Consider the following 26,850-nt stretch of genomic DNA (forward strand, 5'->3'; position numbering starts at 1 on the left):
CTTTTTTGAAGATGCCTCCACTCAGTATTTGTTCATTTTTTTAAAAAATAAACTTTTGTTCATTTTAAGTAACAGGTTACAACTTCAGTGTGCAAATGCAAATCATACTTGTGTAAATTGGTTTGTTTTTTTAAACATGATGGATTGCAAATATTTAATGTGATTGTAATATTATCTGGCAACCATTTTTGAAGCATTTTTATGCAACTGAGATCATTTATTTGGAACTGTGGTTTGCTCCCAGAATGCCGTGAAGAGCAATTTCCTTGCACACGTCTGTACTCTGTTCACAAGCCTGTGAAGCAATGCATCAGTTATTTGTGTGTCACCAGGTAAGAGAAAAATCTATGCTTATTATTAGTTAAGAAAAAATGAAAATTAGAGTTGAGGCTATTTCTGTTGCATCGTAATTTTGCCAAGTTAGTGGATCTGAATATTGTTAATTTCTAAGAACAAAGTAATAGGTAATAAGAAAGAGTTAATAGGATATTGTTGATAGGCAAAATTAAAAAGCTATTAGTGATAAAAAATATATGAAGAATTGTCATTGTAATGTCTTCTCCCAAACATATACCATTTTAAAAAGCACTTAGATAGAACTCGTCCATTTTCATAAAGTCATTTTCTGTAGATATAAATCTTAAAGATTTGCTATCCCCCACACTCCAAACTTCAGATTGTTCATTTTTTCAGCAGTTAAGATGGGCGACATATTAACTATATCTTCACACACACACACATACACACACATCCAAAGCTCTGAATATAAAGCTGATTTTTAATTATATTGGGAAAAGTTTTTAAAATTAAAAATGGGTGAATAGATTTCCTTTACTGAACCTGTAAACTTAGATGAATTGTTATAAATGACATGGTTCCGATAGATAAAACCATTTAAAAGAACTTAAAGGCAAAGGTTTCTTCCTTAAAGAACATTTTATTTAGGAAACAAGATATGGGCACATACAAAGGTGAACCCAAGACTAAATTTCCCTCCCTCAGGCTACAAAGTTACAAGTTGCAATTCCCACCCCAATGTCATGGCTCTGATAGATGAAACCAATTAAAAGAACTTCTAGGCAAAGATTTCTTCCTTAAAGAACATTTTATTCAGGAAACAAAGTATCGGCACTTACATCGTTGAACCCAAGACTAAAGTTCCCTCCTCCCTGATACAATGTAACAAGTTGGAATTCCCACCCCAGAAAGGCTGTCATAAATCACATTCACCAATTAATCTAAAACACAGGCTTTCCTCCCCACTTTTCAGCCTGCCAAAACTTTATCTAGAATTGAACTTGAAGCTCACCCAGCTGCAATTGTTTAGGCTAACTGAAAATGCTCAAGCATTCCCCCCCTTCCCCTCTTCTACAACTGAGAATCCCAAACAATAGAAAAAGCACAAGGAAAGCAAAAGGTAAAATGGATGCAATTTCTTAATTGCCACAGCACTGACATCTGAATCCCCTTAACAGACAGGAGAAGTCCTGCAAATCAAACAAAAGCATTGGTTAAGGATTTCCCCTTGGTTTGTTCGGATGTTTAGCATAAAATTTATGAATGAGTCTGTCAGTGTTTGCATCAATACATTTCACCCAAGTAGCCACTGTACCAAGTATTGCAACCTTCCCTTGTACAATCTAGCATCGAGAATACATTTCACTTTGTAATGAGTCTTCCCAGCCACCACAAGGGGTCCAGCAGCTTTCTTGGGAGGGGGTCTTAGAGTTGATTCCCTGAAATATTTTAACAAACTGCAGAGAAACACAGGGTGAATCTTCCCTAAAAGCCGAGGAAGTTTTAACTCTACAGTAACTGGGTTTAGAACTCGCACTATGAGGAAAGGACCCAGGTATTTTGGTCCCAATTTTTTGCTAGGCAATTTGAGTCTTTTTTTAAAAAAAATCCCATTTATATCCCGCCCTTCTCTGAAGACTCAGGGTGGCTTACCATCTAAAGCACAAATCAATGTGCTTAGCAATAGCCTTCATTCTATGTATATGCCTGCTTATTAGGGCTTCCCCCCCAAGCGGCATTATTACAAAGTCAGCTTATTGCCCCCAACAATCTGGGTCCTCATTTTACCTACCTCGGAAGGATGGAAGGCTGAGTCAACCTTGAGCCTGGTGGGACTCGAACCTGCACTAATTGCAGGTAGCTGGTGTTACTTAAGGAGGCATTAGCCCACTGCTCCACCGAGTCTCTTGAATACTTCATGGACAGATATGACCGCTCGGGAGCCCTTTTCTTATCAGCTTGTTTTTTATATGTTTCTGAAGCTTTTTTCAATGCTTTCTTGGCATTGGCATTGGCTTTCTTGGCATTGCCCACACTCCCTTCCAAGCTGATACCCATTGGTCTAATATCTGAGAGGCAGGGGGATCTTCAGGGTATTCAGGCATTGAGATAAAATCCCTTCCAGTGGCAATCTTAAAAGGCATGAAACCAATGCCACTGTGGACAGTGTTGTTGTAAGCCACTTCAGGGAATGGGAGGAGGTCAGTCCAGTTCATCTGTTGGTAATCCACATGGCACCTAAGATATTGTTTCACGATTGCATTCACTTTTTCAGCTGCTCCATTCATAGATGGATGAAAAGCTGATGGCAGTCCTTGCATTGAGCCAATTATTTTCAGAAGGTTTCTCCAGAATTTAGCTTTGAATTGCTCCCCCTATCAGAGAACACACATTTTGGCATGCTGTATAGTTGGTAAATGTGTTTAAGGAACATCTAGCCAATTTCTGGGCTGACGGGAAGCCAGAGCAGGTGATGAAATGAACCTGCTTTGAAAAAAGTTCAGTCACAGTCCATATATCCTCTGCTTTCAGGTAACTCGACGATAAAGTCCATAGCGATTTCTTCCCAAAGTTGGGAAGGGTTCACAACAGGATGCAATAGTCCAGGGGGCTTCCCTGGAATTCTGCACAGCTTTTTACATAGTTCTCTACATCTTTCTTTCATCCTGGCCACCAAAATTGCCTCCAAATTAAAAGCTGTGTTTTCAAGTAACCAAAGTGACCCCTGTTTTACATCATGGCTGTGCTGGAGCGCTTGGAGTCTGAGAGATTCAGGCAGATATAATTTTTTCCCCTTGTAAGCCAACCCATCCCTATGGGTCAGGATGCTTTGATTGTCCTTAAACCATTGATCACTAATCAGTTCTTGCTTTAACTTCTTTGTCACAGGATCATCAGGGTTAGGAGTTGTTGCAGATTGGGGGTTCTGTGAGTTAATTTGAGTGATAACCTGTGGTGCGGACATGATAGAATCTATGATTTGCTCATGCTGGCTTTTATACTGGGAAATCTGGATAGGGCATCAGCCAAAAAATTCTTTCCACCTGGTATGTATGTTTGGGCAAAATTTAAACAATTAAAATATTGCGCCCAACGTACTTGTTTGGGAGACAGTTTACGAGGAGTTTTCAACAGTGCCCACCTTATCACAAAGGCTTCCTTCTCCCAAACAGCTCATCATCGCTTAGTGTTGTAAGGTCCCGTCATGATTTTTCTGCAAAACTAGTGGCATCGGTTTGAATAACAAATAGTTCCTCTGGGTAGGGGTGTTTTAAGACTGGTTCAGCAGCAAATAGTCTTTTTAAGTTCTCAAAAGTGGTTTGGCATTCCATAGTCCATTGTAGTCACTAACCAGGTCATGGATTTCCCCCTTTTTTGCCATTTTTAATAGGCCAGGGATAAAACAATTTCAGCAAATGATGGGATGAATTGACGATAGAAATTAGCAAACCCCAGGAAGCTTTGTAGCTGCTTTTGAATCTTTGGAGGTTGCCATTCAATTACAGCTTTCACTTTGGCTGGATGCCAAAGTGCCCTCATTGGAGATTCTATAGCCCAAATAATCTAGACACATCTGATGAAATTTTCACTTTGACAGTTTGACATAAAGCTTAGCGCTCAGCAGCTTTTTCAATACCTCTTGCACCAAGCTTACATGGTCTGTCATATTATTGGTATAGATTAGGAGGTCATCAAGATTGTCAAGGTAAAAATCACCTTTGTAGAGGGCGAAGGACCGTGCTTCAGAGAATGCATGATGTGCATGCAGGAAGGCAATAAAAACACCACGCATAATCTTACTAAATACCTTTACTTACAAAAATATAAAAACTAAATATATATTATAAAGAGAGCTAGCTGACTACATCCTAACGTAACAGACAGTAACAGCAAAGTGAATAAAACAATAAAGATAAACACTGTGAGAACCTTTTCTAGACATGCGCACTAAACAGACTGAAACCATAACATAACTAGTCATATGGGATTCACTATGGTTACCAGATAAGTTATCACAACAGGTGCAGAGAGCAGGGGAAATGTACAGTTAAAAATGAACTTTCTGACGAACAAAAAAAATGTGCAGTGACATTCCCCTTCTTTCCTCAGCAAAGTGAAGACTCAAGTAAGGCACATCTTCTCACACAGATACTCATGCTGGGCTGTAGGAAGTGGTTTGTTCAGCATGTCAGCAATTTGATCATGTGTAGGCACATACTGTAATGTCACAAAACCTTGTTTAACCAGTTGCCTTATGTTTTGATATCGGATGTCAATGTGTCTGGACCTTGACCCTGTAAAACATGTTTCAGAAATATAAACCACAGATTCATTATCTTCCATCACAGTGATCGGTCGAATCGGATGTGTCCAGATATCTGTGACTAAAGCATCAAACCAGGTTAAAGAATTGCATGCATCAGACACACAAGCATACTCAGCTTCTGTAGAGGAACAAGAAACAAGATTCTGTTTACGCACATGCCAGTAAACAGGACATCCATTCGAAAACATCATATAACCTGATGTACTTTTCCATGACTTCTTATCACTCGCCCAATCTGAATCTGCAAAACAACATAACTCTGCATAGTCAGTATGTGTGGGTTCCATCAACAACTTCATGTCTTTGGTGTGTTTTAGATACCTCAATAACTTTTTAACACATGTCCAATGAAACTGTTTTGCCTTGCCTACATGTCGTGATAAAAGATTAACACTAAGTGCAATGTCGGGTCTAGTCCAACTACTAATATATAGCAGCGACCCAATGACTGAGCGATATAGTGTTTGATCCTCGAACTCAGGACTTGGTTCATGTGCCAAAATGTGAAAGTCAGTTTGCATAGGTATACTCACAGGCTTAGCGTCCTCCATGTTACAGTGATGTAACAGTTGTTCAATCTTCTCTTCTTGTGTGAGACTAAACCCCTTCTGAGTTTTGGCAATTTGAACACCTAAATAAGTGTTAATACACCCTAAACACTTCAATCTGAAAAACCTTTGTAAAGCTTTAGCAAAAACCTCACTCATCTGCTTATTTGGGCCAATATAAACAATATCATCGACTTAAACAAGAATTATCTCATACCTATTACCGGATCTTTTAGTAAACACGCATTCATCTGTTTCGGACTTAATAAAGCCCATTGAATTTAGTTTGTCAGAAAGACATAAGTACCACATTAAACCAGACTGTTTCAGACCATAAAGACTTTTGTGTAGAAACCAGGTATCCCCTTCTTGCTGTCTGAAACCTGGAGGACCTTTGACGTAGATGTCCTCGTCAAGATCAGCGTGTAGATAAGCCGTTTCAACATCGAACTGGAAAACTTCCAGGCCAAGGATAGTTGCAGTGGCTAATGCAATTTTCACACTTTCAGTCCGCACTGTGGGTGAGTATGTATTTGTATAGTCCTCAGGATAGCGTTGAGCGAAACCCTGGGCTACAAGTCTGGCCTTGTACAACGACTCACCATTCGACTTCTTTTTGATCCTGTAGACCCATCGAGTACCAATAACTTTCTTGTTTGCTGGAGGGCTTGCAGGCGTAAACACTTGGAGTTTCTTTAGACTGTCCATTTCAGCCTGCATTGCCTCAAACAATTTATCTTGTTCTGATTCAGGAAGATGTTTGATCTGTGTGAACTTCTCAGGTGGAAGTGTAACATTACAAATCAAAGGTACAGGTGTTTTTGTTACTTGCCACGAATACCGTTTTGGAGGGATTCCCTTTGTGGTCCTCTTGGAACGTCTCGGGCCAACTGTCCATTCTTCTTCCGTGTCGTCCTCGTCTTCATCATCGTCGCCAGCAGCAACATCGGCGGCTTGCGAAGACGGAACAGTAGGTTGAGAAGAACTCGTGGAAGGAACATTATCCTGTGAATCTTGATCATCAGGTTGTGTGGCATCAGCAACATCATGTCTAGGAAAATAAACTCCAGGATCGTTAGAATGAATCCTGGACCAGTCAGCATCTTCCTCAAAAGTCGCAGATTGTGAAACCACAATAACATGATGAGAGTCAATGTATTTGCTCCATTTTGAATTATCATCAGTGCCCATAAATCTCATCCTTTTTGCTGCAGGACCCCCTTTCTTGGCTAAAGGAATATTGACCATAGCATAGGAACCAAAAACATGGAGATGTGAGAGATCAGGCTTGTGTCCATACAACATGAAATAAGGGGTCTGATTTATCACACTACTCCAAGTACGGTTGATGATATGGTTAGCATATTTGATAGCTTCACCCCAGTAAGGAAGACTGAGGTTAGCATCTTCAAGGAGGCAATGCATCATGGTTTGCAGAACTCCATTTCTTCGTTCTGCCACTCCATTTTCAGCTGGAGTATAAGGAGCAGATGTCTGATGTACTATCCCATTCTCACGCATCCAGTCCTGGAAACGCTGAGACATGAATTCAGCACCACGATCACTCTGGATTCTGGCAATGTTGACATCGAATTGGGTATAGACAAGACTAGCAAAGTCTTTAAAGATCTGAAAGGTCTCAGATTTTTCTTTCATAGGATATACATATCCATATCTAGAATAATTATCAACGATTGTCAAGAAATATCTTTTACCACCAAGTGTGGGTGCAAAAGGACCAACTATGTCAGTGTGTACCAAATCAAAAATGCGTGTTGACAGGCGTGTAGTGCGTTTTGGAATTGCTGCTGCCTTGGATTTGGCTTTCTTGCAGACAGCACAGTCCAAGAACACCTTACACCCCTTTAGATCCAAACCTCTTGCGAACTCTGGCATCTTCTTCAGAACACGGAAACTGGCATGACCCAATCTTCTGTGCCACTTATGGATACACCTGGAATGCAAAGGTTTACCTGTTAGTGAATTCTCAACAGTAGCATTTTTATTAGGAACCCCAGGCTTGCTGTGAGCAACCTGTGTCTTTTTTGTATTTTTATCATTTTAGGAACCTTTGGAGTAGCAACAGGATCTCTCTCTGGGACGTCTCTCTCTGGGCCTGTGCTTTTTGGAACGTGTATACTTGCCTGCTCTTGCTGCTTAGACTTTGGTTTTAAATAATAAACACCCCCAATCAACATGGTTTCAGCAACAATATCTCCGTCTTTGACTATATAACTTGCTTTTTCAAGATGGTGGACCTGAAAATGAGAAAACCTAGACAAATGACTTTGACTAAGCAAATTACTACTGGCAGATGGAACATAGTAAACGTCTGGAATGAGAGCACCAAGCTCTTCAATATAAACAGTTCCTTTTCCCATGACCTGAACAGGATGATTGGAAAAAGAGTAAAGTTCACGAAGTTCAGGTTCAGGCTTGTGCATCTCTGTGTAAAGCTCTTTTCTGTAGGTAACATGTAACGCTGCTCCACTGTCCAAAGTCCAAAGAAGTCATCTGTCGTACTCTGGTTGAGGCTGTGGATTGTTGGTCACAACCAATGTGACAAGTGGAGCTTGTGGATCATGCCTGGAACCACGACCACGACCTTGTCGTCCGCCTCTACCTCTGCCTCCTCTGGAATCTGTTCCTCTGGGCTGGTATGTGACGGGCGCTGGAACTTGTTGGGGACAATCCCGGGTGGCATGTCCCACACGATTGCAGATGTAGCATCTTGGTATCCTTGGAACGTAGGTCCTCCCACGGAAGGCACGCCTCGCTGAAGCTCTTGATGCAGGTGGTTCCCTTAAATGTGGCGCAGCTTGCATAAGTGCCTCTTCTTCGGCTAAAATCCTGCATACATGATCCACTGTGCGTTGAGCAATAGGCACTTGATTGATCTTGGAAATAGCATCTTTCCACTCATGATTCAAAGAATTGATGATAATGCTGATCATTTGAAAATCATCAATAGGATAGCCTTTTTCACCCAGTTCTTTTCTAATACCTTTCATTTTAGTCAAATGTGCTCCAATATGTTCACCAGGTTTTAATCTGGAACCATGGAACTCAGACAAAAGTAAACATGTAGACTCAATTGATGTAGGCCGATAACATGTCTCTGAGTCCAGATTTGTTGGGCAGTTGCATCTTGTGAAAACATGAGCTGCAATTCAGTGTCCATTGACATCAATAATGTTGTGCATGCTCTATTATCCAAGTCCCATATATCAGGAGTCCATGGCTGGGCAGGAGGATTAAACACTCATGTGAGTACCTTCTCTGCGTAGCAAAAGTCCAACCTCACTGACCCATGCCCTGTAATTCTGTCCTGACTTCTTTAATTTTGAATCACCAGCCAGTGGTACAATGGAAGGTGTTTGATGAGGAATATACAATTGAGGTACTGGCTGTGCAGGTTGTGCAATCTGACCATAACCTGCAGGGGGCACCAGTGGCGTCTGTGCCTGGACATGCGGCAGTTGCATTGAAGCTGCCGGTAGTCTTGGTGCTGGCTGTGACTGTCTTTGAGCTGCTATTCCACCCTGGCCAGCAGGAGGCGCTGGCGCTGGGGCTGGTGCATTAGCATAACCTGCAGATGACACTGGCCTTCGCATATAAGAACCCAGTGGCAATTGCATGTGGGTTAAATATGGCTGTGTTCTGCCAGGTAGAGGGGCTTGCATAGAAGCAATATTAACAGGAGAAGCAATAGTAACAGGAATCCTAGCACCAGCAGGGTCTGGAGCCTCAGATAACGGCAGAAATCTTGTATCTCTGAGCAAAGACTCCTCCATGGACAGTTGCGAGAGTGAGAGCTCCAATTTATGTCTTAATGCAGCTTCACCAGTAGATGGTGCTATAACATTTGCTTCAGGCATCACTGTGGCTCTGTATGGCCTTTGGGACAGCCCATAATCATGTGACATAGGAGCCTCCGGTTCCCATTCGTCTTGCATGACACTCAATGATGGGCATGACTTTGGCTTTGGGGAAGAAGGAGGAAATATGGCTTCTCCTTGTGGGTGTGGCAATATGGCCGGTTCATGCTCATAATTCCTCTCATATTGCTGAACCATTGACACATATTCCTTTGCCTGCTGCAAACGCCTTTCAAAAACCCCAATTTGTTCACAGTAGCCTTGCATAGCCCTATCTTGCATAATTTGCTTGGGGCTTGAAGGAGCAGAAGGAATTTTCTTTGGCTGAACTTTAGGTTTTGCTCCAAGCCTTTGAAATGCATCTTGAGCCCCTGGAGTGTGAACATTTTCAAAAGCAGCTGCCAGGGAGCTTGGAAAAGTAGAAAAAGGAGTGACTGACCTTGCATCGTCGACAGGAGCAGGTGCGTCTTGTCCAAGGTGTGTGGCTGAAGCTATCGGAGTTCTTAAAGATGAAGGGAGATGCCCAACAGACAGACTCCTTTTCAGCCGTGGCTTCCTTCCTGACATGTTTCAGCAGTTAATCACTGCTGCCTCACTAGCACTAACTAACTGATAACAGCCGCAGAAACATGCATCTCTAAAAACATAAATCAAACCATCCTCTGCTACCAAAATGTCAAGGTAAAAATCACCTTTGTAGAGGGCGAAGGACCGTGCTTCAGAGAATGCATGATGTGCATGCAGGAAGGCAATAAAAACACCACGCATAATCTTACTAAATACCTTTACTTACAAAAATATAAAAACTAAATATATATTATAAAGAGAGCTAGCTGACTACATCCTAACATAACAGACAGTAACAGCAAAGTGAATAAAACAATAAAGATAAACACTGTGAGAACCTTTTCTAGACATGTGCACTAAACAGACTGAAACCATAACATAACTAGTCATATGGGATTCACTATGGTTACCAGATAAGTTATCACAACAGGTGCAGAGACCAGGGGAAATGTACAGTTAGAAATGAACTTTCTGACGAACAAAAAAAAACGTGCAGTGACAAAGATACACCAAAAAACCTATGTACAAGTGATCATGTAGCACCTGGTTAATTAGCTGTGTGAACACAGCAGTAGCCCCTTATAACCTGAATGTCATGACTTTGAACTGATAGCTGCCCAAAGAGCTGTTAAAAGCAGTTTTCCATTCATTGCCTTTTCTTATTCTTATGTGGTTATATGCGTCTCTCAGATCTAATTTGGTAATAAATACTTCAGTAGAGGGAAGGGGTACATATTTTCCTCACTCACACAGTTGAGCCCTTAATAATCCATGCAGAGCCTCAGTGACCCATATTTCTTTTCTTTGAACAGTATTGGGGCTGCTACTTGGGATTTAGAATTCTTGTCAATATATTGCCGCAATTCCTCCACCTCGAGGGGGGTCATGGCATCCATTTTCAGCTTTGGCAACTTGGCTCCTGGTAAAATCTCAATGATGCAATCATTCGGTCTGTGGGGTGGCAGGACATCACACTCCTTTTCACTAAACACTTCTGCCAAGTCTTGATATTCATTGGGGATGAGTAGCTCTCCTGGCAGGGGAATGGTGGCTATTTTTTTATTGTGTCAACTGGTGGCTCTGTCTCTCCACTGGTGTCAAAAGAGCCACTGGGGCGAGTTGGCCTTATGGGTAATCTCAGGGTCCTTGTAAGGACCCACTTCAATCTACATCTTAAGAAAACAGAACTCTTGGAAACGGTTTCTTCCAACAGGAATTATTTGTTAAGAGAAATTGATAGTAGGCATGCTAGACAGGATCTGGGGAATTCCCTCCACCATTCAATGTTTTAAAGTGTTCACAAGTGGCCCCCCACTTGCAGTTCTTCTGGGCGATTCAAATTGGTAGATTTGTAGGGGTTACTTCAGGAAAGATAACATCCATCCGGCTCCATCGGCATAATCATTCAGTCTTCTTATTGCCCAGATTCCAAGTGTTGCCTCTTTCCCCCTCCCCTTTTCCTCGCTGTCGGTAAAGAGCAGATCTTCAGAGAGGCATAGGATGAAAGGCAAATGGCCACATTGTTTGGTTAATAGACCCAAAGTGAATCAACAAAAGGTTACTTTGTATTGTATCCAGGAAGTAAAAGTAATAAAACCCCCATGCATACCCCTCCCCTTTTTTAGTATGACAGAATCCAGGAGATAGTAAGGATTAGTTTGTAATTTAGAGAAGATAGATAGAAATGAAATATAACTGGATTTTGACAGTCCTCATCCCCTTTTCTCACCAGATGAAGGGTTTCCACTTGTCTAACCAAGCTAGACCTAAAATCACTGCTTCAGTCATTTTCAAGGCCACCACAAACAAGATAAGCTCCCAACGTCCACCTACTCACAACCACACTGGTTCCATTAGGTGGGTGATTATGGTTCCTCCCATTAAAGACCCATCTGCCTGTTCAAATTTCATGGGGCTGGAGAGTAACCTCACCCATATGTCCAGTTTAAGGGCAATCAGCAGGCTAATGATGCATCGGGAGCACCCTGAGTCTACTAGCACCTTTAAGTCCATTTGAGCTCCTGTCTTAGGAACTATAAGCTTGGCAGTGAAGGAAAAAGGTGGAATAGGTCGACTCACCATCAGGTCATTCTCTCATCATTGCTGTCATAGGGAGCCAGCATGGTGGCTGAGTCAGCTGGGGTCTTGACCTTCTCTTGAGTAGGCGAGGTGACCTGGGCAACGTTCCTGCATGATCCAATTTGACGTCTCTCTGGCAGATGGCTGGTTTAATTTTTTTTCCTCTGGTGGGGCTGGGCTGCTTCTCTGCTGTGGGAATGGTATGGGACAAGCCGCTGCCCAGTGACCTGGCTGGCCACACCTAAAATATTTGATCGGTGGTGCCAAAGATGATTTAGGAGGTACTGCTGCTACTGTTGCTGGGGGTCGTCGAGGTGGTGGTCGTCTAATCAGTTCTGGCCTTGGTCCCGGTCCAGGAGTTGTCAGCTTCTTATAGTGGGTTAGCTTGATGTCCATCTTTACTGCCACCTGGTATCACTCCTGCAGTTGGTCAGGTATCCCATGGTAGAAACATGCTTGGAACAGATTGTGGTCCAGGCGGTTCTTGTGAGATGATCTCATGAGGTCGATGGATCGTTAAGGTGCTTCCAAGTAAAAGGCATCACGCAGAGATGCAATCATATTAGCTTTATTCAATGATAGATTAAAGAGAAAGAAATACTTGGCATGAAGGCATTCATGCCTGCATGTGAGAGAGAGCAAAAGAAAAGAAAGCAAGCTAGCATAGCATAACTGGAACAGAAGAAGAACTAAACTGAAGAGAATCTGAAGAGAGACTAGAACAAAGAGCAGCCCCTCGTGCAGAGGTATTTATGGGGGGTCTTGGTCCCTCCCTGACCATAAAACACTCTGCCAATGGGGCTGTAGGGGTCTGAGACCCTTGGCTCATCAGTGAAAGCAAAGAAGCCTCTTTGCCTCCATCTGATGACCCTTTTGGGTAACTGCCAATGGCTGGCACAAAACATCTAACAATTCCCCTTCTTGCCAGCCAATGACAGGGACCAGTGAATGTGTGTGAGGGGCGAGCAGGTGTCATAGACATGCATAAAAACATTCAGAAGGCCAAACACAAACGCTTACACAGAAGGTTGTGCCGGTCAATGGGAACAGGTTTGGTGAACAGATCAGCTATCTGGCCAGTTGTGTGACAGTGCTCAACATGTATAAAACCCTCTTTGGTAAGCTGCCTGACATTTTTATAGCGTATGTCTATGTGGCGAGACCTAGATCCTACTGCATAAGCGCCCGAGATTGCAATTGCGGCTGTGTTGTCCTCTAGAATTTGGATGGGCAGAGGAGGAGATGCCCAGATGCTTGTTATCAGATCATTGAACCAAATCAAATCATTGGCTGTATCTGACAGGCTGGCATATTGAGCCTCGGCCGTGGAGCAAGAAATAAATTTTTGCTGCCTAACATGCCAATGTATTGGACAGCCATTTAGCAATATGAGGAAACCAGAGGTGCTCCGTCTACTTTTGGTGTCACCAGCCCAGTCTGCGTCTGAGTAAGCGGAGAGCTGGGCCGTCTTCCCCTTCTCTGGTTCTAGCATAAGGAGAGCATCAGCTGTGCCCTTAAGGTATCTAAGCACCCTTTTAACAGCAGTCCAGTGGAATTCCTTTGGGTGTTCCACGTGCCTGGACAATAGATTCACAGCTAAAGCTATGTCAGGTCTGCTCCAATTGCTGATGTATAGCAAGGAGCCAATCACAGATCTGTAAAGCGTGTTATCTGTGAACTCAGGACCATCCTTATGAGTGTGGTTGTAAAAGTCGCTTTGCATTGGGCTATGCGTAGGATTAGATTCTGTCATTTTGCATTTGGCCAATAATTCCTCTATCTTTTCTTTTTGAGATAGAGCGAACCCCCCCCTTAGTGGCCAAAATATGTACACCCAAGTACTTGTCAACCCACCCCAGGCCCTACATATAGGAGGTCGTCCACATAAACTAACACCCGTTCTGTGGTACCCTTGGAGTTGCGTGTGAAGACACATTCATCTGCATGGGATGCAGTGAAACCAACTCGTTCTAAACTCTTTCTAAGACAGTCATACCATAATTTCCCTGACTGCTTGAGGCCATATAACCCTTTGTGGAGCAACCATGTATTTTCCCCTTCTTGTTGGTAGCCAGGAGGAGCCCTCACGTAGATCTGCCGGTCCAAGTTGGCGTGGAGGTAAGCCGTCTGGATGTCGAATTGGAAGACTTCTTCTCCCAGAGCGGCTGCAGTCACAAGGGCGGCCTTGACGCTCTCTGCCCGGACGGTTGGAGAGTAGGTCTCCGAGTAGTCCTCCATGTAGCGCTGAGCTACCAAATGGGCCTTATACAGGTAGAGGCCATTGGCAAGTGGTTTGGCCTTGTAAACCGACCTTGTGCCAATGACTTTCCTCTCCTTTGGTGGTTGCTCGGGGGTGAAGACCTTGAGTTTCTTTAAGCTCTGCATCTCCTTCTCCATCGCGAGCTGCCATTTCTCCTGTTCTTTGATGGGCAGCTCCTGGATGTCAGAGAAGGATTTTGGGGTGACCACAACGCTGTTGACAGACGCGATGTGTCCAATGTCAATTCTCTTTGGCGGGATCCCTTTGTTGGACCGCTTTGACCTCCTTACCTTCTGCCACTCACTGCCCTTTTCTTCCGTGGGTCTCTGAGGCATTGCTGGGGGTGAAGACGGCGTGTCTTCCTCCATGGGACTGGACGCATCTTCGTCTTGTTCCTCACTTTCGTCGGTGGCAGGGTATGTGGTCATCTCAGGTGATGTCGTGGTCGGTGTGTCCTTGCTGGGTCGGTTGGCATATGGGCTCAGATCATTCAAGTGGATCTGGGTCCAATTGGAGTCCTCTTCGAAAGAGGCAGATTGGGAAGTCACAGGCCTGCCCCCTTCTCCCAGGAAATGATAGGCCTTGGAGCCAGGAGCATAGCCCAAGAACCTTAGTCTCTGGGAGACAGATCTCCCCTTCTTCCACAGCTGCTTGGGGATGTGCACCCATGCGTAGGAACCAAACACACGCAAATGTCCCAGATTTGGTTTCCTACCGTGAACCAGGAAATATGGGGTCTGGTTCACAACACTGCTCCAGGTGTGGTTTAAGGTGTAATTGGCGTAGTGGACTGCCTCCCCCCAGTATGATTCTGCGACTCCAGCATCTGCAATCAGACTACGCATCATGGTTTGCAGGATTCCATTTCTTTTCTCAGCTACGCCATTCTGAGAGGGGGTGAATGGTGCAGTAAAAAAATGGCAGATGCCCTTACGCCTTACCCAGTCCTGGAACGTTCGGGACATGAACTCAGCCCCGCGATCGCTCTGCAATTGTGCGATCTTGGTCTTATACTGGGTCTCTACAAAGTTGTACAGTGACTTTATGGCATCAAAGTCTTCGGATTTTTCTGTGAGGGTATACACGTGGCCGTATCGTGAAAAATCATCAACGGCAGTGAGAAAATACTTTTTCTTTCCTAGGGATTGTGTAAAAGGCCCAACCAGATCAACATGTACTAGTTGGTACGGGTACTGAGCCTTACGCAATGACACCTTTGGGATAGGGGCAGCCTTCCTCTTTATTTTCTTACAAATGGCACAGTCCAGGAACACGTCACAATCCTTGAGCTGGACTCCCTCAGCAAATTCTCCCATCTTTTTAACTACAGGGAAGCTCGCATGACCTAATCTTCTGTGTAACAGATGGGCACACTTATCGTGGAGTGGCTTCCCCACTGACACCCTCTTGGCTCTAGTTGCTTTGAGTGGTGCTGTAGGTGCCTGCTGAGATTCAGGTTCCTTGCCCACACTGCCCTTGGAAAGCCTTGGGGCCCCTTCTGAGGTGGGTGGGCTCTCAGGAGAAAAATATGGTAAGCCATTTATGATGGCGATATTTCCAATGATCCTCTGGTTCCGGGTGACATGACCTCCCCCCTTGCAAAATAAAACTTCCACCTTGCCATCGTCACATAATTTGATAATGCTTAATAGGTTGTTGGCAATGGAAGAGGCATGTAAAACACCTTCAACTTTTCCAAGTCCAGGTACAGAAACAATGCCCTCCCCAACAACTAAAGCTTTATCACCATTTGCCACTTTGACAGATGAGTTAATTTTCTTTAACCTTTTAAAACCTTGACTCATATTAGTAATGTGAGAAGAAGCTCCAGAGTCCAGTAACCATAAGTCAGTGGAGCTATCAGCCTGGGGTGAGGGAACAAGTATGCAGAAAATTTCCCTTGGTATTTCCTTTGCCCCTGCCACTCCCCCCTTCTTTCCCTTTGCCCCTTACTTGATTGGGACCACGTTTGGGTGCTTGTTGTTGATGGGGCAGTCTTTCTTGAGGTGCTCCTCAGAGCCACAGATGAAACACTTAAGTAGAGCATTAATTTGCTCTGAGTTGTGGCGCCCCCTTCTGGCTTGCTGAGTGGTGACTCTGGCGTATTCTCCTGCATCTCTTCTCCTTCTATCTTCCTCGATGAGTCTCCCTGTGAGGTAGGACAGATTTATGTCTTCCCTCCTGGCCGCTTCGAGTGAAACAATGAAATTGCTCCAACTCCTGTTCAGGGAAGCAATAATGACCGCGACCATGTTCGCATCAGTTACTGGGTAATTTCTGGACATCAATTCTGCCCTGAGTGCCTTTAATTTTGCAAGATGTTCAGGCATGCTGGCACCAGACCTCAGTCTGGTTGTATAAAACTCAGTTGTATATCTGGTGATGGAACCAATGGTATCGCTGTTGAATAAATTGTATAATAACTGCCAAACTTCACCAGCTCTGAGTCCTACTGGAATGCTGGAGAACAAGTTATTATACAGCGAACTGAGCAGAGTGGAGTAAGCCTGCCAGTGTCTCCACTCTTCTCGGGGTCCCCACGGGAGAGGAGGTGGTTTCTGAACCATTTCTAGAGACCCATTCTTTAAGAGATATACTCCAACTGTTGTAATTCTCCCCCCAAGTTGCAGTTTTTTAAAGTCATTCGGAAGATTAGATGCTGGGGAAAAATCCTTTTCAGTTCCGTTAGCATACATTTCAGAGGTGTCCATTGACACAAAAGGTAAAGGGAAAGGGATCCCTCTAGTGGTCGAGGAGGGAATTTTTCCTTGATTATTTGTTAAATCCATCTGTGCATGCTCGAGATTCTTCTCTTCCCATGATGCATGGGGGGGGCGGAGCCCAGATTTGCCAGCCTGCATTTGAGTCTTTGTTTTATGCTGCATTGATTCCTCCTGAGGATTGCAAGTTGCCTCCCGGCAGGATGGAGACTGGATGGCACATGGATTGCCTGAATTGCCTGATTTGCCTTGAGAAGCCCATCGCTGGTCCTGAAGACCTGAAGAGAAGGTGGGAGGCCACGGGGGTTGATTGTTGGGAGGCTCCAGGCTGGACCCCTCCCGGCAGTTGGGCCCTGGGGAGAGGGTAGGAGGCTTTGGAGGGAGGCTGGTTACTCCTGATGTCTTTTTGGCCTCCAGGGCTGCAGCTAGGACCTGGATGGCTGTCTCAAGTGATGCTGTATTTGTATCAGCCTCGGCTGGGCAGACCTCATTGCCATCATAGGACTTTAGGCTTTGTGGTGGGGAGGACCCAGGAATTTGCATGCTACTTTGGCCGGATGCCAGGGATTGCATGCTATTTTGGCTGGATGCCAGGGATTGCATGCTATTTCGGCTGGATGCCAGGGATTGCTGGCCTTCCAGGCTTAGTTGAGGCCTGTCTTTGTTAGACCATGTGGGGTTACTGGGGGCCGCCATCTTGTTTCCTGTGCCAGACCATGTGGGTGCTCTGGGAGCAGCCATCTTGTTTCCGCTTGCCCAGGAAGCTGTAGCTCACAGCTGGGGGGGGCTTTGCGCCAAAAGCCCTGGGGTCCCGGGGTCACTAAGGGTGGTGGGCACCATATTTGAAGGCCTCGTGGTCGCTAGGGAAAGACTCACCAGGTGTTCAGAGGCTTCCTGCGCTGGTGTCCCCCTCTTTTGCGTTGTAAGTAGCTTTACAAGCAGCTCTTCACGTTCCTGTGCAGTCATCTTGCCCACGCGGCGTTTGGCTTCAGCCAGGTCTGTTTCTGCAGCATCTGGGCAGTCTTGGGCAGTCTGCAAGCCTTCCATGCTTTCCTCTGTGGTGTTCAGGGGTAGAGAGGCATGTGAAGGGGTCCTAGATGCTCTGCTGGATCCTCTGAGAGAATGGAGGTTATCTGTGCTCTCACCTGGAACGGAGTTTGCTTCAGGGGCTGAAGGCTTGGCTGTAGGCAGGGATGCTGTCTTTGATCGAAGACTTCTGGTCACAATCGGAGAGATCCTGCCATCTGTTATAAATGGATTTGTGCTGGATCTTCCAGACATCTTGTAGTATAGCTGCTGGCTGGCTTGGAAGCGTTCCCTTAAACCATCCTCTTGCTACCAACTTGTGAGATGATCTCATGAGGTCGATGGATCATTAAGGTGCTTCCAAGTAAAAGGCATCACGCAGAGATGCAATCATATTAGCTTTATTCAATGATAGATTAAAGAGAAAGAAATACTTGGCATGAAGGCATTCATGCCTGCATGTGAGAGAGAGCAAAAGAAAAGAAAGCAAGCTAGCATAGCATAACTGGAACAGAAGAAGAACTAAACTGAAGAGAATCTGAAGAGAGACTAGAACAAAGAGCAGCCCCTCATGCAGAGGTATTTATGGGGGTCTTGGTCCCTCCCTGACCATAAAACACTCTGCCAATGGGGCTGTAGGGGTCTGAGACCCTTGGCTCATCAGTGGAAGCAAAGAAGCCTCTTTGCCTCCATCTGATGACCCTTTTGGGTAACTGCCAATGGCTGGCACAAAACATCTAACAGTTCTTTTTTTAAACAAGTTTTATTGGTTTTTCAGTTAAAATCTACATATTTAGAAAGCATCATGATGACTGGGTAATCAGAGATTCAGTAACAGATTTTTCAGTACATAATTCAGGTTACATTATCAAAACATCCTTCTCAATTTCCCTTAACATTTAATACAACCAGTTTAAACTAATAAATTTCTAAAAATAGCATGTTCAGTTGAAAAATGTGTCAATTCAATTTCATTGAAATATATCTATGTCCTGTTATTAAAGTTTACCTAATTTTAATTTTAATTATATTATTCAGATTTAGCCTTTAACATTCCAAATAATATTCACAACCCAAATTTCCCTTATTTCATTACAGCAAAAACTATAGCATCTAACATGTACACAGTGGCTGAGTAGCTATGTTCTACCTAATAAATATCATCTATTTCACATCCTAATACATCACATGTTACTGACAGGACCACAGCCTATGTTTATCAATCTACAACTATTTATGCACAACAACCGGATTTTGTTTTAAATTTTAGCTAATTCTTTTTTTTTATTATTAAAGAGTTTTACAAAAATATTTTACAATACATATCCCCAAAACCCACCCACCCCAAACCACCCCCCTTCCCCCCACTTCCGAGAGCTGAATACAGGGTTATAGATATAATAATCATATTCTAACTAAAATTATCTATTATAAAATTAACCAAATTCATAATGTGCTTTAACTTCCCTTTAACATAGATACATTCAAATTATTAAAAACATAATAATAATAACTTAAACAAAAATATAATCAATACTAATACTAAAATTAATAACAATATCCCTCTAAAATCTACTCATAAGCTAAGTGGAACTTTTTAGTCCCATATTTATTCTGAATATAATCTATCCATCTTCTCCAAACTGAAATATATCTTTCTTGTGAATGATCCTTCAAATAAGCAGAAATCTTAGACATTTCTGCAAGATTCAATACAGTACCCATTCTTCTATAGTAGGCAAACTATCCTTCTTCCAGTATTGTCCCACCAGTAACCGTGCTGCTGTTATCAAATTCAACATCAGATTGGTTTCTTTAGTATCACAATCTACAACAATACCCAATAAAAACAATTGTGGAGAGAACTTTATCTTTTTCTTAAAAATCTTTTGAATGTTCCACCAAATTTTAATCAAAAAAGCTTTTATATTTCTACAAGTCCACCACATATGAAAATAGGTGGCATCTAAACTACCACATCTCCAGCATTTAGACTGTAGGTTAGGATACATGTTAGACAACTTTTGGGGATCCAAATGCCATCTATAAAACATTTTATAAAAATTTTCTCTTAAATTTTGAGCCTGAGTAAATTTAACATTTCTGACCCAGATTACCTCCCAAGTATCCAACGGAATTGGTTCCTGGATATTTTGTGCCCACTTTATCATACAATCTTTAACTAATTCCGTTTCCAAATCCAATTCAATTAAAACATTATATATCCTCTTTATATGCGCACAATTTAAATCTCTAATTTGTTTTGCTAAGTTTTCATCTGTAGTTGTGATGCCAACCTTCTGATCCAGCTTCAACCTAGCTTTCAATTGGGTATATTGAAACCAAGAGTAACTTATGTTTTCTTGTTTTAACTCATCTAATGATTTAAGTTGCCAATTATTCCCTTCCAATCTAAGTAATTCCTTATAGGAAAACATATCCAAACTCACTCCCATAGATATGCCTTCTATTGCATGTCCGGGAATTCCCCAAATCGATATTTTATAATTTAACTTATAATAATACTTTTTCCAGACACGCAGCAAGGCACTTCTAAGAATATGAGATTTAAAAGCCCTGTCCACCTTTTAATCATAAAGCAAATATGCATGCCATCCATATACCAAGTCCCAACCCTCAAGGTGAAGTATTCTTTGATTAGTTAAATTAAGCCAACCGCTAACCCATGTCAAAACCACCGCATCATAATATAATTTCAAATTAGGCGCCTTGAGTCCCCCTCTTTCCCTAGCATCTTGCAAAATCTTAAATTTGACTCTTGGTTTTTTCCCCGCCCAAATAAATTTAGTAATACCCTTCTGCCATTCATCAAGGTTGGCATCCTTTTTCAATATAGGTATCATTTGAAACAAAAAGAGAAACTTCGGCAGAACATTCATTTTTAACAGCTGCAATTCTTCCCAATAGAGATAATTGTAACTTTTTCCAATTATTTAAATCTTTTTGTATCTTCAACCATAGTGTTTCATAGTTATTCTTATATAATTTTGCATTTGAAACTGCAATATACACTCCCAAATACTTAACCTTTTTTACTATTTCAAAACCTGTTGATTTAATTAACATTTCCCTTTCACTCATAGTCATATTCTTAGACAATATCTTGGTCTTATTACTATTTACCTTAAACCCAGAAACCTTACCATACTGAGTTATAATTTCCATCAAACCTATAACTGATTGTATCGGTTGAGATAATGTCACAACCAAGTCATCAGCAAAAGCTCTCAATCTATAATCATTCTGTTTTATTTTAATTTCCTTTATCATAGAGGACTCTCAAATTTTAATTAATAAAATCTCTAACGTTAAAACAAACAACAATGGTGATAGGGTGCATCCCTGTCTTGTACCTTTTTCAATTTTAAACGTCTCTGTTAACCCCCCATTAATTAAAATTTGTGCAGTTTGTTGTTGATATATAGCTTTAATAGAATGTAAGAATCCTTCTCCAAAATTCATTTCCTCAACAACTCTAAATAAGAATTGCCAATTCAATTGATCAAAAGCTTTTTCTGCATCCAAAAATATCAATGCTGCAGGGACTTGGTTGTTCTTATATCCAAATATTCAAGCAAATTTACAATTTGTCTTACATTATATTTCATATACCTTCCAGATATAAATCCCGATTGATCACTATGAATCATTTGCTTTAAAACTTACATTAATCTATTAGCCAATACTTTAGCAAAGATCTTATAATCTGTATTCAAAAGCGATATAGGTCTATAATTTTTAGGTTGAGTAAGGTCTTTTTTTTATTAAAGAGTTTTACAAAAAACAAAATTTTACAATATATCCCCAAATCCCTCCCACCCCAAACCCACCCACTTCCCCCCCAGTTCCCAGAGCTAAATACAAAATTATAGTTACAATAATCATATTCTAAATAAAAATTATGCATAATATACAATTAACCAAATTCATAATGCGCTTTAACTCCCCTTTAACATAACTACAAACAAAGTACCAATAACAATATCCCACTAAAATCTACTCATAAGCTAAATGGAACTTTTTAGTCCCATATTTGTTCTGAATATAATTTATCCATCTCCTCCAAACTGAAATATATCTTTCCTGTGAATGATCTTTCAAATAAGCAGAAATCTTAGACATTTCTGCAAGATTCAAAACTTTAAACACCCATTCTTCTATAGTGGGCAAACTATCCTTCTTCCAATATTCTCCCACCAGTAACCATGCTGCTGTTATCATGTTCAACATCAAGTTAGTTTCTTTAACATCACAATCTACCACAATACCCAATAAAAACAATTGCGGAGAAAACTTTATCTTTCTCTTAAAAATCTTTTGAATGTTCCACCAAATTTTGATCCAAAAAGCTTTTATATTTCTACAAGTCCAACACATGTGAAAATAGGTAGCTTCTAAACTACCACATCTCCAACATTTACACTGTAAATTAGGATACATGTTAGACAACTTCTTTGGATCCAGATGCCATCTATAAAACATTTTATAAAAATTTTCTCTTAAATTTTGAGCCTGAGTAAATTTAACATTTCTAACCCAAATTATCTCCCAAGTGTCCAACGAAATTGGTTCCTGAATATTTTGTGACCACTTTATCATACAGTCTTTAACCAGTTCCGTTTCCGAATCCAATTCAATTAAAGCATTATATATCCTCTTTATATGTGCACAATTTAAATCTCTAATTTGTTTTACTAAATTTTGATCTATAATTGTGATGCCAACCTTTTGATCTGACTTCCACCTAACTTTCAATTGGGTATATTGAAACCAAGAGTAACTTATGTTTTCTTGTCTCAACTCCTCTAATGATTTAAGTTGCCAATCAGTCCCTTGCAATCTAAGTAGTTCCTTATAAGGAACCATATCCATACTCACTCCCATAGATACACCCTCTATCGTGTGTCCAGGAATTCCCCAAATCGGTATTTTATAATTTAACTTATAATAATACTTTTTCCAGACACGCAATAAAGCACTTGTAAGAATATGGGATTTAAAAGCCCTGTCCACCTTCTTATTGTAAAGCAAATATGCATGCCATCCATATACCAAATCCCATCCCTCAAGATGAAGTATTCTCTTGTTAGTTAAATTAAGCCAATCACTAACCCACGTCAAGGCAACCGCATCATAATACAATTTCAAATTCAGCGCCTTGAGTCCCCCTCTTTCCCTAGCATCTTGTAAAATCTTAAATTTAACTCTTGGTTTTTTCCCTGCCCAAATAAATTTGTTAATACCCTTCTGCCACTGATCAAGGTTTGTTAATACCCTTCTGCCACTGATCAATTCAATACTAACATATCTCCCTTGTTTATCCGATTCAATTAATCTAGCCGAAAAATCTTTTCTTAAATAAATGACCACTCCAGCCTTCTTGTCCAAAGCAAAAGCTGCAAAATGTGTTCCCAACCGGGAATTAACCAAATACTTTTGGTCCTTTAATGCAATATGAGTCTCTTGTAAGCAAACAATGTCATTTTTATGTTGTTTCAAATAATAAAATACTTTCTTTCTTTTCTGTGGTGAGTTTAAGGCATTAACATTCCATGTCAGGAACTTCACCATCTCTGGTGACCAGGAGCCTTTGGAACATAACCTGAAGATCACCTGTTGCTCTCTTCGGGCGTGCTCCTCTCACAGGCTCTGAAACAGCCGCATCTTGTGTAGTTAAACCAGATACAAGCTTCTGTTTTTGCTCTTTTTCTTTACGCTTGTATGCAGCCCTAGTCATCCTCTGTTCTTTTGGGTCTTCCTTTAATGCCAAACTCTGTTCCATAGTCTCAGCCTGCTGCATCTCCTCAAGAGGCAGTGACATTGCCCCTTCACTCAGTTGTTTATCTTCCTGTCTTACTTCTGTTCTTTTAACTTGAGGAGACGGTGGTGAGCCTGCTTTAAGGACCTTAGTATAAAAATCTTTTGCTTTTAAAATTGTATCCAGCCTATACCTTGTACCTGCATAATTCACCACAATTCCAATGGGTATTTCCCATCTAAACTGAATTTGTCGCTTCTTGAGCTCATCAGACAGAAAGGTGAAGTCTTTCCTTTTTCTAAGAATTTTTGGGGGTATCTCCTTTAAAATTATAATATCTTGGCCTGCAATTTGGAATCTTTCCCGGTAAAAAGCCTGGATAATTGCATTTCTAATTGATCTCCTTGAGAAGTAAATCACTACATCTCTAGGTAAATTTTTCTGTCTGGTAATCCAGGAATTAACCCTAAATGTCTTATCCATCTCTTTAACTAATTCTTCAGGTTCACATTTCAAGACAGGAGCCACTGCTTGCACCACTTCCCATTCCAAATCTTCTTTGGGGTTCTCTTTCAAACCCCTTATACGCAATGCAAACTCCATGTCTCTATATTGTGAAATGGTGACTTCATGTTCTGTTCTGTCAATTTTAATCTCTGCTCTGTCTACTTTCTGTTCAACACTGATAACTTTATTTTCCAAATTCTCAACATATTCCATAACTGAATCCACACGAACATCCAGGCGTTCAATATGTGCAGCCAAGCCCTGAAGTGCAAGCACTATATCCTCCCTCATCTGTTTGTTTTGATTGACAAATTCTTCCTTTGTTTCCTTTATTTCTTGCTGTAATACTTGTGCTGATTGCATCACAACTTGCTGAATATCTGCCAATGTAAATGCAGGTGGTGGTGGGGAAGGTGGTTGTGCTGTAGGTTTCATTGTAGTTTGCCCTGCAGCTTGTGGTACGGGTGAAGAAATTGCACTTTTAGAAATTGTAGGGCCTCCCCCACACCTTGCAGCCATCTCTTAGGTTTCAATTTCCTCTTTCTTCCAGCAGAATCAAAGTTCAAAAAAAAGAAGGGAGGAAAAAATAAAAGTTTTTCTCCCAAAGTTCCTTATCCTTCAGTAAAAAAAAAAAAGGGCAAGCTCTAAAATACACAAAATCCGATACTGGTTTGAATCAATTGCAGATTGTATCTCTTGCTATGTTGCAAAATGTAGCAACTTTCCAAAACTATCAGTTCATACAAGAAAGCAACATTCCAGCACCATTTTTACTCTATTTCCATCAGCTTAAAACTTGAAGAAGATAATGAGTCTGAGTTAAAGTTAAAATCCAACTTGAAAATTCAAATCCTCCTGTTTCCCTCTGCCTGCTTCTTAAAGAAAAAATACTCACAGTCTTATCTAAGCAGCAGATGTAGTTGTCCTGTCTAGTTCCACTCTCTTATGGAGCGAAAGCATCCTGGAAGCGGAGAAAGGCTGGACTCTGAGGGATCTCACCCCGTCAACCCCCAAGCTGGTGGAGGGAATCACAGGGGAGCTCTACCTCTACCCAGACAAGCTCATCTCTCCCTCTTCTCCCAAGGGAGAGACTTTGGCACCATGGGACAGCTGATTTTCGCTGTCTTTGAGCGCTCTAACGCTTCCCAAGATCGGGCGGCTTCTGAAACGCCACCATTCGGCACGGCAGCGCTACCGGAAGTCAAATTTTAGCTAATTCTTAATTCTTAAATAGAATAATCAAATGTCTTTTAACATCAAAAGTGGGATCTATAAACCAAATTTCCATTATGTCAGTGGGGTCTCTGGGGGGGGGTAGGACAGTGGGTAGGAGGCTCATCATCTTGTTTCAGCAATGAGCCAATCAGATCACAGTAAGATTCAATTATTGTTGTCATGTATGGAAGCTGAGAGAAGGACATTTGTCAGTGTGTTATGTGATTGCTATCAAGTTGGTTGGGTTTTTTGTGTTCTTTCATTTAGTGAGCTTGTAAAACATAATAAAATTAAAGTAATGGTGCAAAGAGTTGACTGGTCACCCAGAAAGCAATGTAAAATAGAATTATTAAGTGAACAAGGTTACAGTTATAAAGAAATTAGAAGGAAAATTGGTGGAAACTTAACCAAAGGTGGCATTTCTACTGTACACTTTTCCCAAAAGGTTTCCACAATTTTGGCCACTACTGTATGAGGGGGGAATTAAACAATGAAACCAGTGTTTTGGATTTTAAAGGTTGTTGGAAAAGTACTCATTCATTTTACCAGATGCTGAAAATAACAGAAATCTGAAGCAGAATGGCTGTACTAGCAGATGAAAATGATATAAAATCTGGACGAAAAATGGTCAATAAAACATTCTTGATTTTCTATTTTATCTTTCCTAATAAGCTGTAATCAACTTCCTCACTTAACTTTGCACAACTTGTGGGTCCCATGCCATTCCAAATACCTGCAAGAAAGCAGCTGCAATCTGAGTACTCTAGCTCGGGGCTTTTCCAGTCACCTAGCAAGGGATCAAAAACTTGATGACCACCCCCTCCCAAAAAAGGAAAGAAAGTGATAAAGTACATTAGTCCTCGACTTACAACAGTTACCTTAGTGACTGTTCAAAGTTACTAAGGCACTGAATAAAGTGGCTTATGACCATTTTTCACTTATGATTGTTGCAGCATCCCCAGTGTCATGTGGCTTTCCTCCTTCTCATTCCAATCTCCTTCCTTCCTTCCTTCCTTCCTTCCTTCCTTCCTTCCTTCCTTCCTTCCTTCCTTCCTTCCTTCCTCTCTTTCTCCCTTTCTCCAAGGTGCAAACACATGTGTCCTCCTCCTCACCCAACCCCCCTCACAAGCTTCTGCAAAATGCAAATGGACTCCATTTTGCAAGCCAAGTTAGGACAAGAAAGGGAACGGGCACAAACTTACATTTTTGAATAGAAAATCCACGTGAAGGCACTTCCCCGCTAAGTTTGATCCATAAGGTAGCATGGGAGGGTCAGAGAAATCTTAAAGTGCCGGAAAACCAATTTCAGAGGGCAAAACCTCCCCGCAACCTTTGCTCTCCAGCTGTCATCTGATCCGAGAAGCCAAGTTTGTTTCTCTTTGCCTTCTCTCTCACCCAGCAGTTGCAAAATCCTGGTCCTCAAATGAAAGGCGGCCCAACTCGTTCACCCCCCCAAACAGTTCACCTTCCCAACAAAAACATACAAAGGGGTGTCTGCTTACACTGTGCAACCCTGCCCTGCAACTAATTACTTGGGAAATTTTCTCCAAAGAGCAAATCCCAAAGAGTCTTCTTTGGTAGCCGGTAGAAGAGGCTGAACTGGTTTTGCAAATTCGAGCTACAGCTTTTCCATCACACGCTGTATCC

The 26,850-nt window shown here is 41.8% G+C and overlaps 1 protein-coding gene across 1 annotated transcript in view; it reads left to right on the top strand.

Annotated features, from left to right (window-relative positions):
• Positions 1–26,850, top strand: part of MFAP5 (microfibril associated protein 5) — a 99,244-nt gene that overhangs the window by 62,917 nt on the left and 9,477 nt on the right. The window contains exon 6 of the mRNA XM_081317607.1: positions 245–332. Coding sequence (XP_081173733.1) covers positions 245–332 — 88 coding nt within the window. The remainder of the gene's footprint in view (positions 1–244; positions 333–26,850) is intronic.

This window comes from Vipera berus, assembly GCF_964194415.1.
Source record: "Vipera berus genome assembly, chromosome: 2".
NCBI classification, from domain to species: Eukaryota; Metazoa; Chordata; class Lepidosauria; order Squamata; family Viperidae; genus Vipera; species Vipera berus.